The sequence below is a fragment of the Tinamus guttatus genome, unplaced genomic scaffold (assembly GCF_059628265.1).
Source record: "Tinamus guttatus ecotype Peru unplaced genomic scaffold, ASM5962826v1 Tinamus_guttatus_pri_ptg000613l, whole genome shotgun sequence".
NCBI classification, from domain to species: domain Eukaryota; kingdom Metazoa; phylum Chordata; class Aves; order Tinamiformes; family Tinamidae; genus Tinamus; species Tinamus guttatus.
This window is the reverse complement of record NW_028289147.1, coordinates 367,378-383,453: the sequence shown is the minus strand read 5'-3', so window position 1 is coordinate 383,453 and position 16,076 is coordinate 367,378. Positions and strand designations below refer to the sequence as shown.

Genomic DNA, 16,076 nt, shown 5'->3' with positions numbered 1-16,076 from the left:
ACAGGCGTGCAGCACCATGGGGTGCACAGGATGTGGGGTGCAGCACCATGCGGCACCCCATGGGTTTGCATAGGCGTGCAGCACCATGGGGTGCACAGCATGTGGGGTGCAGTGCCTTGGGGTGCCCCATGGGTTTGCACAGGCGTGCAGCGCCGTGGGGTGCACAGGATGTGGGGTGCAGCGCCATGGGGCGCCCCATGGGTTTGCATAGGCGTGCAGCGCCGTGGGGTGCACAGGATATGGGGTGCAGTGCCATGGGGCACCTCATGGGTTTGCACAGGTGTGCAGCACCATGGGGTGCACAGGATGTGGGGTGCAGTGCCGTGGGGCACCCCATGGGTTTGCATAGGCGTGCAGTGCCATGGGGTGCACAGCATGTGGGGTGCAGTGCCATGGGGCACCCCATGGGTTTGCACAGGCGTGCAGCGCTGTGGGGTGCACAGGATGTGGGGTGCAGCGCCATGGGGTGCCCCATGAGTTTGCATAGGGGTGCAGCGCCATGGGGCACCCCATGGGTTTGCATAGGGGTGCAGTGCCATGGGGTGCACAGGACGTGGGGTGCAGTGCTGTGGGGCACCCCATGGGTTTGCATAGGGGTGCAGTGCCGTGGGGCGCCCCATGGGTTTGCACAGGCGTGCAGCGCTGTGGGGTGCACAGGATGTGGGGTGCAGCGCCATGGGGCGCCCCACGGGTTTGCACAGGCGTGCAGCACCGTGGGGTGCACAGCATGTGGGGTGCAGTGCCATGGGGCGCCCCATGGGTTTGCACAGGCGTGCAGCGCCGTGGGGCAGCCGTGGGGCACCCCCCAACCCCCGCGTCCCCCCGCAGACAGCAAGGCCATCGTGGACGGCAACCTGAAGCTGATCCTGGGCCTCATCTGGACGCTCATCCTGCACTACTCCATCTCCATGCCCATGTGGGAGGACGAGGACGAGGAGGACGCGCGGCGCCAGACGCCCAAGCAGCGGCTGCTGGGCTGGATCCAGAACAAGGTCCCGCAGCTGCCGATCACCAACTTCAACCGCGACTGGCAGGACGGGAAGGCGCTGGGGGCCCTGGTGGACAACTGCGCGCCCGGTGAGTGCGGGGTGCAAGGGGGGCAGCGGGGTGCACGGGGGGCTGCAAGCCGTGCATGGGGGTGCAGGGGTGCAGGGGGATCTGCATGGGCATTGCATACTCTGTATGGGGCATTGCATCCTGTGCTGGGGTCATCGGGGTGCATGGGGGGCTGCAGTCCGTGCATGGGGATGCAGGGGTGCAGGAGGATCTGCATGGGGCATTGCATACTCTGCATGGGGCATTGCATCCCATGCGGGGGGCATCGGGGTGCACGGGAGGCTGCAATCTGTGCATGGGGGTGCAGGGGTGCAGGGGGGCTCTGCATGGGTGTTGCATCCTGTGCAGGGTGCATCGGGGTACACGGGGCTGCACCCGGGGCATTGGGGTGCACGGGAGGCTGCAATCCATGCATGGGAGTGCAGGGGTGCAGGGGGATCTTCATGGGGCATTGCATACTGTGCAGGGTGTATCGGGGTGCTGCAGGGAGCTGCGGGGTGCACGAGGGGCTGCAATCCATGCATGGGGGTGCAGGGGTGCGGGGGGATCTGCATGGGGCATTGCATACTCTGCATGGGTGTTGCATCCTGTGCTGGAGGCATTGGGGTGCACGGGGGGCTGCAATCCGTGCATGGGAGTGCAGGGGTGCAGGGGGATCTGCATGGGGCATTGCATACTGTGCAGGGTGTATCGGGGTGCGCGGGGCGCTGCAGGGAGCTGCGGGGTGCACGGGGGGGCTGCAATCCATGCATGGGGGTGCAGGGGTGCAGGGGGATCTGCATGGGGCATTGCATACTCTGCATGGGTGTTGCATCCTGTGCTGGGGTCATCGGGGTGCACGGGGGGCTGCAGTCCGTGCATGGGGGTGCAGGGGGATCTGCATGGGGCATTGCATCCTGTGCTGGAGGCATTGGGGTGCACGGGAGGTTGCAATCCATGCATGGGGATGCAGGGGTGCGGGGGGATCTGCATGGGGCATTGCATATTCTGCATGGGGCATTGCATCCTGTGCTGCAGGCATTGGGGTGCACGGGGGGCTGCAGTCCGTGCATGGGGGTGCAGGGGTGTGGGGGGATCTGCATGGGGCATTGCATACTCTGCATGGGGCATTGCATCCTGTGCTGGGGTCATCGGGGTGCAAGGGAGGTTGCAATCCATGCATGGGGGTGCAGGGGTGCATGGGGACTCTGCGTGGGGCATTGGGGTGTGTGGGGTGCACAGGGTTGCATCCGGGGCATCGGGGTGCAAGGAGGGCTGCAATCCGTGCATGGGGGTGCAGGGGGGCTCTGCATGGGCATTGCATACTCTGCATGGGGCATTGCATCTTTTGCGAGGGACATCGGGGTGCACGGGGCTGCATCCTGTACAAGGGAGGTTGCAACCCATGTATTGGGGTGCTGGGATGCAGGGGGAGTTGCAACCTGTGAATCAGGGTGCAGCGGGTGTTGCAATCCATGCATGCAGTGCTGCAGCACAAGGCGGGGGGCTCTGCACCCCTATGTTGATGCATCAGGGTGCAGAGCGGGGGCTGCACCCCATGCATGGGGGCACCGGGGTGCAGGGGGGCTCCGCACCCCCATGCAGGGTGTGGGGCAGGTCTGGGCCTATGGGGCCTGGGCGCTGCGGTAGGTGTGGGGTTTTGGGGGGCTGCACCCCCATGCACAATCTATGGGGTTGGGCGCTGCACCCAGGGACTTGGTGCATGGGGGTCTCTGCACCCCGGGACTTGGTGCACGGGGGTCTCTGCACCCCAGGGCTGTGGGTGCATGAGGGTCTCTGCACCCAGGAACTTGGTGCATGAGGGTCTCTGCACCCCAGGACTTGGTGCATGGGGGTCTCTGCACCCCGGGGCTGCGGGTGCATGGGGGTCTCTGCACCCCGGGACTTGGTGCATGGGGGTCTCTGCACCCCAGGGCTGTGGGTGCATGGGGGGCTCTGCACCCAGGGACTTGGTGCATGAGGGTCTCTGCACCCCAGGGCTGTGGGTGCATGGGGGGCTCTGCACCCAGGGACTTGGTGCACGGGGGTCTCTGCACCCCAGGGCTGTGGGTGCATGGGGGGCTCTGCACCCAGGGACTTGGTGCACGGGGGTCTCTGCACCCCGGGGCAGGTGACGGGGCGCGGGGACAGCAGGTGACGGTGACGGTGCCGCAGGGCTGTGCCCGGATTGGGAGAGCTGGGACCCGAACCAGCCCGTGCAGAACGCGCGCGAGGCCATGCAACAGGCGGACGACTGGCTCGGCGTGCCCCAGGTGACGGGGACACCGGGACCCCGGGGACACCGGGGGCACCGGGGGTGCTGGGAGCATAGGGGACACCGGGGACATCAGGGGGACCGGGGACATGGGGGGCACTGGGGACACGAGAGGCTCTGAGGACAGTGGGAGCACTGGGGACAGTGGGGCCACTGGGGTCACTGGAAGCATTGGGAGCATAGGGGACACCAGGGACACTGGGGACATCAGGGGTACTGGGGACACTGGGAGCACTGGGGACCCTGGCGGGCCCAGGGGACACTGGGGACACTGGGAGCTTAGGGGACACCGGAGACACCAGGGGCACTGGGGACACGGGGGGCACTGGGGACAGTGGGGCCACTGGGGCCACTGGGATCATAGGGGACACTGGGGACACCAGGGACACCGGGGTACTGAGGACACTGGGAGTACTGGGAGTACTGGGGACCCTGGTGAGCACTGGGGACACTGGGAGCTTAGGGGATCCCAGAGACACCAGGGACACTGGGGACACCAGGGATACTGGGAACACTGGGGACACCAGGGACATGGGGGCACTGGGGACACCGGCAGTACTGGGGGCACTGGGGGTACTGGGGGTACTGGGAGCATAGGGGGACACCGGGCATACCAGGGACACTGGGGACACCGGGGGTACTGGGGACACTGGGGGCACCAGGAGACCCCCCCCGACGGGCACAGGGGACACTGGGGACACTGGGAGCTTAGGGGATCCCGGAGACACCAGGGGCACTGGGGACACGGGGGGCACTGGGGACAGTGGGGCCACTGGGGCCAGTGGGAGCACTGGGAGCATAGGGGACACTGGGGACACCAGGGACACTGGGGACACCAGAGACACCAGGGGTACTGGGAACACTGGGGACACCGGGGGCACCGGGGGTACTGGGGACACTGGGGCCACCTGGAGTACTGGGGACCCCGGTGGGCACTGGGGACACTAGGAGCTTAGGGGATCCCGAAGACACCAGGGACACTGGGGACGCCGGGGACACGAGGGGTACTGGGGACACTGGGGACACTGGGAGCATAGGGGACACCCAGGACACCAGGGACACTGGGGACACCAGGGACACCAGGGGCACTGGGGACGCCAGGGACACCAGGGGTACTGGGGACAGTGGGAGCATAGGGGACACCCAGGACACCAGGGACACTGGGGACACCGGGGACAGCAGGGATAGTGGGGACACTGGGGACACCAGGGACACCGGGGGCACCGGGAGTACTGGGTACCCTGGCGGGCACAGGGGACACTGGGGACACTGGGAGCTTAGGGGATCCCAGAGACACCAGGGACACTGGGGACACCGGGGACAGCAGGGATAGTGGGGACACTGGGGACACCAGGGACACTGGGGACACTGGGAGCTTAGGGGTCCCTGGGACAGATCCTCCCTGGACGTCCCAGGTCATGGAGGGGTCCCTGGGGTGTCCCTGGGTTGGGAAGAGCCTTGGGGACAGTGGAGGGTCCCTGGGGGGGGGGTCAAGGGCTTGGAGGGGCCATGGGGGGTCGAGGGGGTCCTTGGGGTGACCCTGGACGTGGGGATGTCCCAGGGAGGCTGAGAGGGTCCCTGGGCACAGAGGGGACCCCACCAGGGACAAAGGGGACCCTGGGAGCGATAGAGGGGACCCTGGGCATGGAGGGGACCCTGGGGGGCAGAGGGGGGTCTTGGGGGGTGTCTCTGAGCATGGGGTGTCCCTGGGGGGGCAGATGGGGCCCTCGGGGTGTCTCTGATCATGGGGGAACCCTCGGTGGTCCCTGGGTTTTGAGGGGACTGTGGCGGGTAAAGGGGCACCCTGGGCATGGGGGGATAAAGGGGTCCCGGGTTGTTCCTGGTGACGGAGGGGGGTTCGGGGACCCAAAGGGCACAGGGGTGTCCCCGGCGCGCGCTGACGGCCCCGCGGTGCCCAGGTCATCGCCCCCGAGGAGATCGTGGACCCCAACGTGGACGAGCACTCGGTCATGACCTACCTGTCGCAGTTCCCCAAGGCCAAGCTCAAGCCGGGCGCCCCGCTGCGCTCCAAGCAGCTCAACCCGCGCAAGGCGCGCGCCTACGGGCCAGGTGCGCCCGCGGTGGCCTTGGTGGCCTTGGTGGCCTTGGTGGCCTTGGTGTCCACGGTGCCAGCGCCCGCCGGGGCCCTGTCACGGGGTCCCTTGGTGCCCATGGTGCCCGCGGTGCCCGCGGTGCCTGCGCCCTCTGTGTCCCTGTCATGGGGTCCCTGAGCAGGGCCCTTGGTGCCCGCGGTGCCCGCACCTGCCGGTCCCTGTCACGGGGTCCCTTGGTGCCCGCGGTGCCCATGGTGCCCGTGCCCGCTGCGTCCCTGTCATGGGGTCCCTGTCACGGGGCCCTTGGTGCCCATGGTGCCCGCGGGGCCTGCAGCTCCCCGCACCCGCCGGGTCCCCGTCACGAGGTCCCTGCGCGGGGCCCTTGGGGCTCCCCGCTGGTGCCAGGTCGCTGGTGCAGGGGGTGGCGGGTGCTGGGTTGGGGCCGTGGGGGTGCCCCGGGCACCCCAAACCCCCTGCACCAACGTGCTGATCCCTGGGTGCCCCGCGCACCCTGAGCACCCCATGCTGACCCCCATGCACCCGGAGCACCCTGTTGTACTGATCCCTGAGCACTCCGAGCACCCCATTGCACTGACCCCCGTGCTTCCCAAGCACCCTGAGCACCCCAGTGTGTTGTTCCCCGTGCACCCTGGGCACCCCGAGCACCCTGTTGTGCTGATCCCCGAGCCCCCATCATGCAGCCCCCTGAGCCCCCTATCATTTCCCTCCCCATGCACCCCGAGCCCCCCGTGCACCCCAAGCCCCTCATTGTGCAGCCCCCCAAGCCCCTCGTTATTCTGCTCCCCATGCACCCCGAGACCCCCGTCATGCACCCCGAGCCCCTCATCATTTCTGTCCCCGTGCACCCCAAGCCCCCCATCGTGCAGCCCCCTGAGCCCCTCGTTATTCTGCTCCCCATGCTCCCCGAGCCCCCCATCATTCCCCTCCCCGTGCACCCCAAGCCTCCCATTGTGCACCCCGAGCCCCTCGTCATTCCCCTCCCCATGCACCCCAAGCCCCCCATCCCGCAGCCCCCCAAGTCCCCCGTCATTCTCCTCCCCGTGCACCCCGAGCCCCCCGTGCACCCCAAGCCCCTCATTGTGCAGCCCCCTGTGCACCCCGAGGCCCCCATCATGCAGCACCCCGAGCCCCCCATCATTCCCCTCCCCGTGCACCCCAAGCCCCCCGTCGTGCACCCCGAGCCCCTCATCATTCCTGTCCCCGTGCACCCCAAGCCCCCCATCCCGCAGCCCCCCGAGTCCCCCGTCATTCCCCTCCCCATGCACCCCGAGCCCCCCGTGCACCCCAAGGCCCTCATTGTGCATCCCCCTGTGCACCCCGAGGCCCCATCATGCAGCTCCCCGAGCCCCCCATCATTCCCCTCCCCGTGCACCCCGAGCCCCCGTCGTGCAGCACCCCGAGCCCCCCATCATTCCTCTCCCCGTGCACCCAAGCCCCTCGTCGTGCACCCCGAGCCCCTCATCATTCCTGTCCCCATGCACCCTGAGCCCCCCATGCACCCCAAGCCCCTCATTGTGCAGCACCCTGTGCACCCCGAGGCCCCCATCATGCAGCTCCCCGAGCCCCCCATCATTCCCCTCCCCGTGCACCCTGAGCCCCCATCCCGCAGCCCCCCAAACCCCCATCATTTCCCTCCCCATGCACCCTGAGCCCCACATCGTGCAGCCCCCCAAGCTCCCTGAGCCCCCTGCTGTGCAGCCCCCCAAACCCCCCGTCATTCCCCTCCCCATGCACCCCAAGCCCCCCATCCCGCAGCCCCCCAAGTCCCCCATCATTCCCCTCCCCATGCACCCCGAGCCCCTCATTGTGCAGCCCCCTGTGCACCCCGAGGCCCCCATCATGCAGCTCCCCGAGCCCCCCATCATTCCCCTGCCCGTGCACCCCGAGCCCCCCATCATTCCCCTCCTCGTGCACCCCGAGCCCCCCATCCCGCAGCCCCCCGAGCCCCGCGCGTTCCCGCAGGGATCGAGCCGCTCGGGAACACGGTGCTGAAGCCGGCGCAGTTCACGGTGGAGACGCTCGAGGCCGGCCTGGGCGAGGTGCTGGTCTACATCGAGGACCCCGAGGGCCACACCGAGGAGGTAGGACCCGGACGCCTGGGCCCCTCCGCCGCGCGGGGGCCCTCCCGTCCCGCCGGGGGGGCTGCAGCCGTCCCCTGTCCCCCGCAGGCCAAGGTGGTCCCCAACAACGACAAGAAGCGCACCTACTCCGTCACCTACGTGCCCAAGGTGGCCGGGCTGCACAAGGTGGGTGCCCGGGGCGGGGGGACGTGGCGGGGACCTTGGTGGCACCCAGGGAGCGGCGCGGGGGGTCCCTTGGGTCTCCTTAGGGGCCCTGGGGGGTTGCACTTAGGGGTCCCGGTTGGGTATTGCCATGGGGGTGCTGGGGAGGGTCCTGCTGGGGGGCTTCAGGGGTCCTTTGGGGGTCCCATTGGGGTCTCTGGGGATTTTTGGGGATCCCATTGGGGACACTGGGGGACATCTCTGGGGATTCTTTGGAGGCCCTATTGGGGACATTGGAGGGCACTTTGGGGTCCCCTTGGGGTCCCTGGGACCCTTTGGGAGCCCCTTTGGGGTCCCTCTTGGGTATTGCAATGGGAGATACTGGGGGGTCTTATTGGGGATTCTGGGGTGGGGGGGTCTCTAGGGGCCCTTTGGGGGTCCCATTGGGGTCCCTGGGAGGGTCTCTGGGGATTTTTGGGGATCCCGTTGGGGACATTGGAGGGCATCTCTGGGGGTACTTTGTGGGCCCCATGGGGGTCCTTCTTGGGTATTGCAATGGGAGGTACTGGGGGGGTCTCTGGGGGCCCTTTGGGGGTCCCATTGAGGTCCCTGGGGGAATCTCTACGGATTCTTTGGGGATCCTGTGGGGGGTCCTGGGGGACATCTCCAGGGTCCCTTTGGGGGACCCCCTTTGGGGGTCCCATTGGGGTCCCTGTTGTCTATTGCTTGGGGGGTCCCTGGGGGGGCCCCCCCGGCTGGTGCCCCCATGGACCCCCTGATGTCCCTGTGGCTCCGGGTGCCACCCGCCCTGACGCCGGTGCCCGCAGGTGACGGTGCTGTTCGCGGGGCAGAACATCGACAAGAGCCCCTTCGGCGTCACCGTGGCCATGGCCCTGGGTGACGCCAGCAAGGTGACGGCCCGCGGGCCTGGCCTCGAGCCCCACGGCAACGTGGCCAACAAGCCCACCTACTTCGACATCTACACGGCAGGTGGGCATCGCCATGGGGACACGACGTGGGGACATGGACTTGGGGACATGTCCACGGCCGCGGGGACACAGCCGTGGGGACACGGCCATGGGGACACGGCCATGGGAACACAGCCACGGGGACACAGCCACAGCCATGGGGACACAGCCACGGGGACATGGCCACAGGGACTTGGCCATGGGGACACAGCCGTGGGGACACAGCCACGGCCATAGGGACACAGCCATGGGGACACTGCCATGGGGATATGGCCACAAGGACACAGCCATGGCCATGGGGACATGGCCATGGGGACACAGCCACGGGCACATGACCATGGGGATATGGCCATGGGGACATAGCCACAGGGACACAGCCATGGAGACACAGCCATGGCCGCGGGGACACGGCCGTGGGGACACGGCCATGGGGACACAGCCACGGCCGCAGGGACACGGCCATGGGGACATGCCCATGGGGACACAGCCATGGGGACATGGCCATGGGGGCACAGCCATGGGGACACGGCAACGGCCACGGGACATGGCCACAGGGACACAGCCACGGGGACGTGGCCATGGGGACACAGCCATGGGGACACGGCCACAGCCGTGGGGACACAGCCACAGGGACACAACCATGGGGACACAGCCATGGGGCCATGACCATGGCCACGGAAACATGGCCATGGGGACACAGCCACGACCGCAGGGACACGGCCATGGGGACACAGCCACGGGGACATGACCGTGGGGACACAGCCTTGGGTATGGGGACGTGGCCACAGGGACGCAGCCACAGGGACACAACCATGGGGACACAGTCACGGGGCCATGGTCACGGCCATGGGAACATGGCCATGGGGACACAGCCACGGGGACACAGCCATGGGGACACAGCTGTGGGGACATGGTCATGGGACATGGTCATGGGGACATGGCCACGGGGACACAGCCACAGTGGCTCTGCAGGGTCACGGTGGCACCTTGGCACATCTGGGTGACACCAGAGCTGTGGCATTGCCACACGTGTGCCATGTCCCCAAGCTTTGCTAATGGTGGAGATGGGATGTGCCCAGGTGGCACTGAGCCCAGGCGTTGCCATGGGGGCACGTGACATGCAGGTGGCATCGAGCCCTTGGCATTGCCATAGGAGGGACAGGTCACATCCAGGTGGCATTGAGCCCAGACATTGCCATAGTGAGGACATGGCACATCCAGGTGGCACCGAGCCCAGGTATTGTCATGATGGGGATGTGACATGTCCAGGTGGCACCATGGCATTGCTATGGTGGCAATGTCACATGTCCAGGTGGCACCGAGCTTGCAGCATGTCTGTGGTAGGGACATGGCACATCCAGGTGGCACCGAGCCCTGGCATTGCCATGATGAACATGTGACACATCTGGGTAGCATTGACCCCTTGGCAATGCCAGCATGGGGACATCCAATGCCAGGTGACACTGAGCCCAGGCACTGCCATCACGAGGACGTGACACCGCGTGGTCAGGTGGCCCCACGCTTGTGGCTTTGCCATAGAGGGGAGGTGACATGACCAGATGACACTGAGAGCAGGCATTGCCATGGTGGACATGTGGCACATCCAGGTGGCACCGAGCCCAGGCATTGCCATGATGAACATGTGGCACATCCAGGTGGCACTGAGCCCTTGAGAGTGCCATGGTGGGGACATGGCACATCGAGGTGGCACTGAGCCCAGGTATTGTCATGATGGGGACATGGCACATCCGGGTGGTACTGAACCCTTGAGAGTGCCATGGCGGGGACATGGCACATCCAGGTGGCACCGAGCCCAGGTATTGTCATGATGGGGACATGGCACATCCAGGTGGCACCGAGCCCAGCCATTGCCACCATGGGACATGGCCTGTCCAGGTGGCATGGAGCCCTTTGCATTGCCACACTGGGGATGTGGCATGTCCAGGTGGCACCGAGCCCAGGTATTGTCATGATGGGGACATGGCCTGCCCAGGTGGCATGGAGCCCTTTGCATTGCCATAGCTGGGATGTGGCATGTCCAGGTGGCACCGAGCCCAGGTATTGTCATGATGGGGACATGGCACATCCAGGTGGCACTGAATTGGGCATTGCCATGGCGGGGACATGGCACATCCAGGTGGCACTGAGCCCAGGTATTGTCATGATGGGGACATGGCCTGTCCAGGTGGCATGGAGCCCTTTGCATTGCCATGGCGGGGACATGGCACATCCAGGTGTCACCATGGCATTGCACTGGCGAAGAGGTGGCACATCCAGGTGTCACCAAGCCCGAGCATCCCCATCACGGTGACAGGGCCCCACGTGCCAGGTGCCACGGAGCCCGTGTCCCCTCCGCGAGGCTCCCGGTGGCCCTGGCGCCGCGGTGGCCCCGCGGTGCCGACGGTGGCACTGAGGCCGTGTCCCCGCGTGGCAGGGGCCGGCCCCGGCGACGTCGGGGTGGTCATCGTGGACCCGCAGGGCCGGCGGGACACGGTGGAGGTGATGCTGGAGGACAAGGGGGACAACATCTACCGCTGCACCTACCGGCCCGTCCTCGAGGGGCCGCACACCGTCTACGTCACCTACGCCGGCGCCCAGGTCCCCAAGAGCCCCTTCACCGTCAACGTGGCGGAAGGTGAGGCCGCGGTGTCCCCAGGGTGTCCCCATGGGTCCCCATGGTTCTCTGGTGGCCCCATGGCTCCCTCTGTCCCTGAAGGGTCCCCACGGTGCCCTATGGTGACCCATGGCACTCTCTGTCCCCAGGGTGGTCTTTATGGCACCTTCTAGCCCCAGGGTGTCCCTATGGCACCCTCTGTCCCCAGGGCAACCCCGCGGCACCCTTTGCCCTATGGTGTCCCCAGGGCACCCTCTGTCCCTGGGGTGTTCCTGTGTCACCTCCTAGTCCCAGAGTGGCCCTATGGCACCCCTGTCCCCAGGTACCCCCACAGCACCCCTGTCCCCGCAGGCTCCCTGTCCCCAGGATGTCCCCAGGGTATCCCTGTCCCCCCGGGTGTCCCCAGGCTCCCCATCCCCAGTGTCCCCAGACTTCCCATCCCCAGTGTCCCCATGCCACCCCTGTTCCCCAGGCATCTCCAGGTTCCTTGTCCCCATGGCATCCGCACCCTGGATGTCCCCAGACTCCCTGTCACCCAGAGTGTCCCCACAGCACCCCCAACCCCCAGGTGTCCCCACGACGCCCCCATCCCCTGGGCGTCCCCAGGTCCCCAGGCTCCTTGTCCCCATGCCAGCCCTGTTCCTCAGGCATCTCCGGGTTCCTTGTCCCTGCGACATCCCCATCCCCTGAATGTCCCCAGCCTCCGTGTCCCCACAGCACCTCCATCCCCCGGGTGTCCCCACAGCTCCCCATCCCCCAGGCACCCCAGGCCCTTTGTCCCCATGGCATCCCCATCCCTCAGGTCCCCCATGCTCCTTGTCCCCATGACACCCCCATCCCCCAGGTCCCCCATGCTCCTTGTCCCCACGGCCTCCCCATCCCCTGGATGTCCCCAGACTCCCTGTCCCCCAGAGTGTCCCCATGTCACTCCTGTCCCCCGGGCGCCGCAGGCTCCTTGTCTCCATGGCATCCCCATCCCTCGGGCATCTCCAGGCTCCTTGTCCCCATGGCACCCCCGTCCCCTGGGTGTCCCCATGGCTCCCCATCCCCCGGGCATCCCCAGACCTCTTGTCCCCATGGCACCCCTGTCCCCTGGGTGTCCCCAGACTCCCTGTCCCCTAGAGTGTCCCCACAACACCCCCATCTCCCGGGTGTCCCCAGGCCCCTTGTCCCCACAGCTCCCCATTCCCTGGGTGACCCCAGGCCCCTTGTCCCCTAGAGTGTCCCCATGACACCCCCATCCCCTGGGTGCCCCAGGCCCCTTGTCCCCACAGCTCCCCCATTCCCTGGGTGCCCCCAGGCCCCTTGTCCCCGTGGCTCCCCCGTCCCCTGGGCTCCCCGTCCCCAGGTGTCCCCAGGTCCCTTGTCCCCTAGAGTGTCCCCGCGGCTCCCCCGTCCCCCGGGCTCCCCGTCCCCGGGCTCCCCGTCCCCGGGCGCCCCGTCCCCGCGGTGGCCGCCGGGTGACCCTCGTGCCGCAGCGTGCAACCCGTCGGCGTGCCGGGCCACGGGCCGGGGGCTGCAGCCCAAGGGCGTCCGCGTCAAGGAGGTGGCCGACTTCAAGGTGCACACGAGGGGCGCGGGCAGCGGCGAGCTGCGCGTGCTGGTCAAGGGGCCCAGTAAGTGCCGCGCGGGGACACCCTGGGGACGTGTGTGCGGGTGTGCATGGTGACACCCTGGGGACATGTGTGTGGGCACAGGGGACACGTGCGTGGGTGTGCATGGGTGTGTGCGGGTGTGCACGGTGACACCCTGGGGACGTGTGTGCGGGTGTGCATGGGTGTGTGTGGGTGTGCACGGGGGACACCCCGGGGACGTGTGTGCGGGTGTGCACGGGGACACGTGCGCGGGTGTGCATGGGTGTATGCAGGTGGACACCCTGGGGACATGTGTGCACGGGTGTGCAGGGGTGTATGCGAGCGTGCATGGATGTATGCATGCGTGGGTGTATGCGGTGACACCCTGGGGACATGTGTGCACAGGGACACCCCGGGGACATGCGTGTGGGCACAGGGGACATGTGCGTGGGTGTGCATGGGTGTGTGTGGGTGTGCACAGGGGACATCCCGGGGACATGTGTGTGGGCACAGGGGACATGTGTGCGGGTATGCATGGGTGTATGTGGGTGTGCGCAGGGGACACCCTGGGGACGTGTGTGCGAGTGTGCGTGGGTGTGTGTGGGTGTGCACAGGGGACACCCCGGGGACATGTGTGTGGGCACAGGGGACACGTGCACGGGTATGCATGGGTGTATGTGGGTGTGCGCAGGGGACATGCATGCAGGTGTGGACGGGTGTGCGTGGGTGTATGTGAGCATGCATGGGTGTATGCGGTGACACCCTGGGGACGTGTGTGCGGGTGTGCACGGGGACACCCTGGGGACATGCATGCGGGTGTGCACAGGTGTGCGGGGGTGTATGCGAGCATGCATGGGTGTATGCGGTGACACCCTGGGGACATGTGTGCAGGTGTGCATGGGTGTGCATGGGTGTATGCGAGCGTGCATGGGTGTATGCGGTGACACCCTGGGGACGTGAGCGGGTGTGCATGGGGGACACTCTGGGACGTATGTGTGGGTGTGCATGGGTGTGCATGGGTGTGTGGATGTATATGGTGACACCCTGGGGACATGTGCATGGGGGACACGCTGGGAACATGTGCGCAGGTGTGCACGGGTGTATGCGGGTGTGTGCAGGTGACACCCTGGAGACGTGCGCGGGTGTGCACGGGTGTGCGTGGGTGTATGCGGTGACACCCTGGGGACGTGAGCGGGTGTGCATGGGGGACACTCTGGGGACGTGTGCATGGGTGTGCGCGGGTGTATGCGAGTGTGTGTGTGTACACGGATGAGACCCTGGGGATGTGCGCGTGGGTGTGCGTGGATGTGGGTGTGTGCAGGTGTGCATGGGGACACCCTGGGGACATGTGTGGGTGTGCATGGGTGTGCACGGCTATATGTGAGCGTGCGTGGGTGTACGTGGTGACACCCTGGGGACGTGTGCACGGGTATTTATGGGTGTGCACGGGTGCACACGGATGTGCATGGGGACATGAGTGCGGGTGTGCGCGGGGTAGTGCTGCCCCCTCCTGGGGAACAACAGCCACACGTCGGCTGTGCAGCGGGGCTGCGGGTGTGCGGGATCGCACGCGCGGCTGTTGCACACGCGTGTGGCAGAGCGAGGTGATGCACGTGCATGCAGCAATGCACACGTGCAACAGTGCACGCATGCAGCCCTGTGTGAACGTGGCAGGGTCCTGTGGGGTTGGGGATGCATGGGATGACGTGCGTGGCTGTTTACACGTGAATGTGGCAGTGCACACGTGTGCAGCGATGCACATGCATGTAACAATGCATATATGTGCAGCATTGCATGTGTGCAGCCAGACATATGCATGGCAGGGCCTGGGGGGCAGAGTGTGCGTGGGTTTGCACACACGGCTGTTCGCACACGCTTGTGACGGTGTGCATGTGTGCAGCAATGCACATGCACGCAGCAATGCACACCCGTGCACCAATGCACATACGTACAGCAATGCACATGCATGCAGCAATGCACACCCCTGCGTCAATGCACACACGTGCAGTAATGCACATGCACGCAGCAATGCACACACATGCACCAATGCACATACATGCAGCAATGCACATACGTACATCAATGCACACACATGCAGCAATGCACATACGTGCAGCAATGCACATGCACGCAGCAATGCACACACATGCACCAATGAACACACATGCAGCAATGCACACGCATGCAGCAATGCACACCCCTGTGTCAATGCACATACATGCAGCAATGCACACCCATGCATCAATGAACATACATGCAGCAATGCACATGCATGCAGCAATGCACACATGTGTGTCAATGCACATACGTGCAGCAATGCACACTCATGCAGCAATGCACATGCATGCAGCAACACACACAGTCATGCACACACATGCAGCCATGCCCATGCATGTGCATGGCAGGGGCTCCCTGCAGCATGGCAGAGCACAGGGGAGTGCAAACGTGCACGCGTGGCTGCCGGGTGGCGCGGTGGCCGCGGTGGCCCTGACGTGTCCCCGCGCAGAGGGCACCGAGGAGCCCGTGAAGGTGCGGGACGCGGGCGACGGCGTCTACGAGTGCGAGTACTACCCCGTGGTGCCCGGCAAGTACGTGGTGACCATCACGTGGGGCGGCTACGCCATCCCCCGCAGGTGAGCCGCGCGCGTGCAAGGGCACGGGGAGTGTGCAAGGGGGGTGCAGAGTCGTGCAAAGGCCTGGGGAGTGTGCAAGAGGCATGCACGGCCATGCAATGGGTGTGCGGGGGCGTGCAAGGGTGTGCAGGGCCATACAAAGGCATGTGGGGGTGTGCAAAGGACACGCACAGGCCTGAAAGAGTGTGCAAGGGGTGTGCAGGGACATGCAGAGATGAGCAGGGTGCATGCAGGGACATGCAAAGGTGTGGGGGGTGTGCAAGGGACACATGCAGGTGTGTGCAAGGGGCATGCAAGGGACATGCATAGACTTGCAGAGGTGTGCAAGAGGCATGCATGACCGTGAAACGGGTGTGCAATGAGTGTGCAAAGGACACGTACAGGCCTGAAGGAGTGTGCAAGGGGCGTGCAGGGACATGCAAAGATGAGCAAGGTGCACGCAGGGACACGCACAGGTCTGCAGGGACGTGAAGGGGCATGCAAAGGTGTGTGGGGTGTGCAAGGGACATGTATAGGTGTGCAGGAGTGTGCAAGGGGTGTGCAAGAGTCATGCATGGGTGCACAGGGGGCATGCAAGGCACATGCACATGCATGCCGGAGGGCTCAGGGTCATGCAGAGGGGATGCATGGGTGTGCAGACTGTGCAAGGGCATGCAGAGTGTGCATGGGCGTGCATGGGT

At 66.2% G+C, this 16,076-nt stretch overlaps 1 protein-coding gene across 1 annotated transcript in view; it reads left to right on the top strand.

The window, feature by feature from the left end:
• Nucleotides 1–828: 828 nt before the first annotated feature.
• Nucleotides 829–16,076, top strand: part of LOC104573996 (filamin-C) — a gene marked incomplete at its 5' end in the record, with an annotated part of 86,747 nt that continues 71,499 nt past the window's right edge. Inside the window, 9 exons of the mRNA XM_088535086.1 lie at nt 829–1,077; nt 3,211–3,308; nt 5,230–5,380; nt 7,348–7,466; nt 7,554–7,631; nt 8,435–8,597; nt 11,010–11,210; nt 12,668–12,805; nt 15,270–15,396. Of these exons, the coding sequence (XP_088391212.1) occupies nt 829–1,077; nt 3,211–3,308; nt 5,230–5,380; nt 7,348–7,466; nt 7,554–7,631; nt 8,435–8,597; nt 11,010–11,210; nt 12,668–12,805; nt 15,270–15,396 (1,324 nt within the window). The remainder of the gene's footprint in view (nt 1,078–3,210; nt 3,309–5,229; nt 5,381–7,347; nt 7,467–7,553; nt 7,632–8,434; nt 8,598–11,009; nt 11,211–12,667; nt 12,806–15,269; nt 15,397–16,076) is intronic.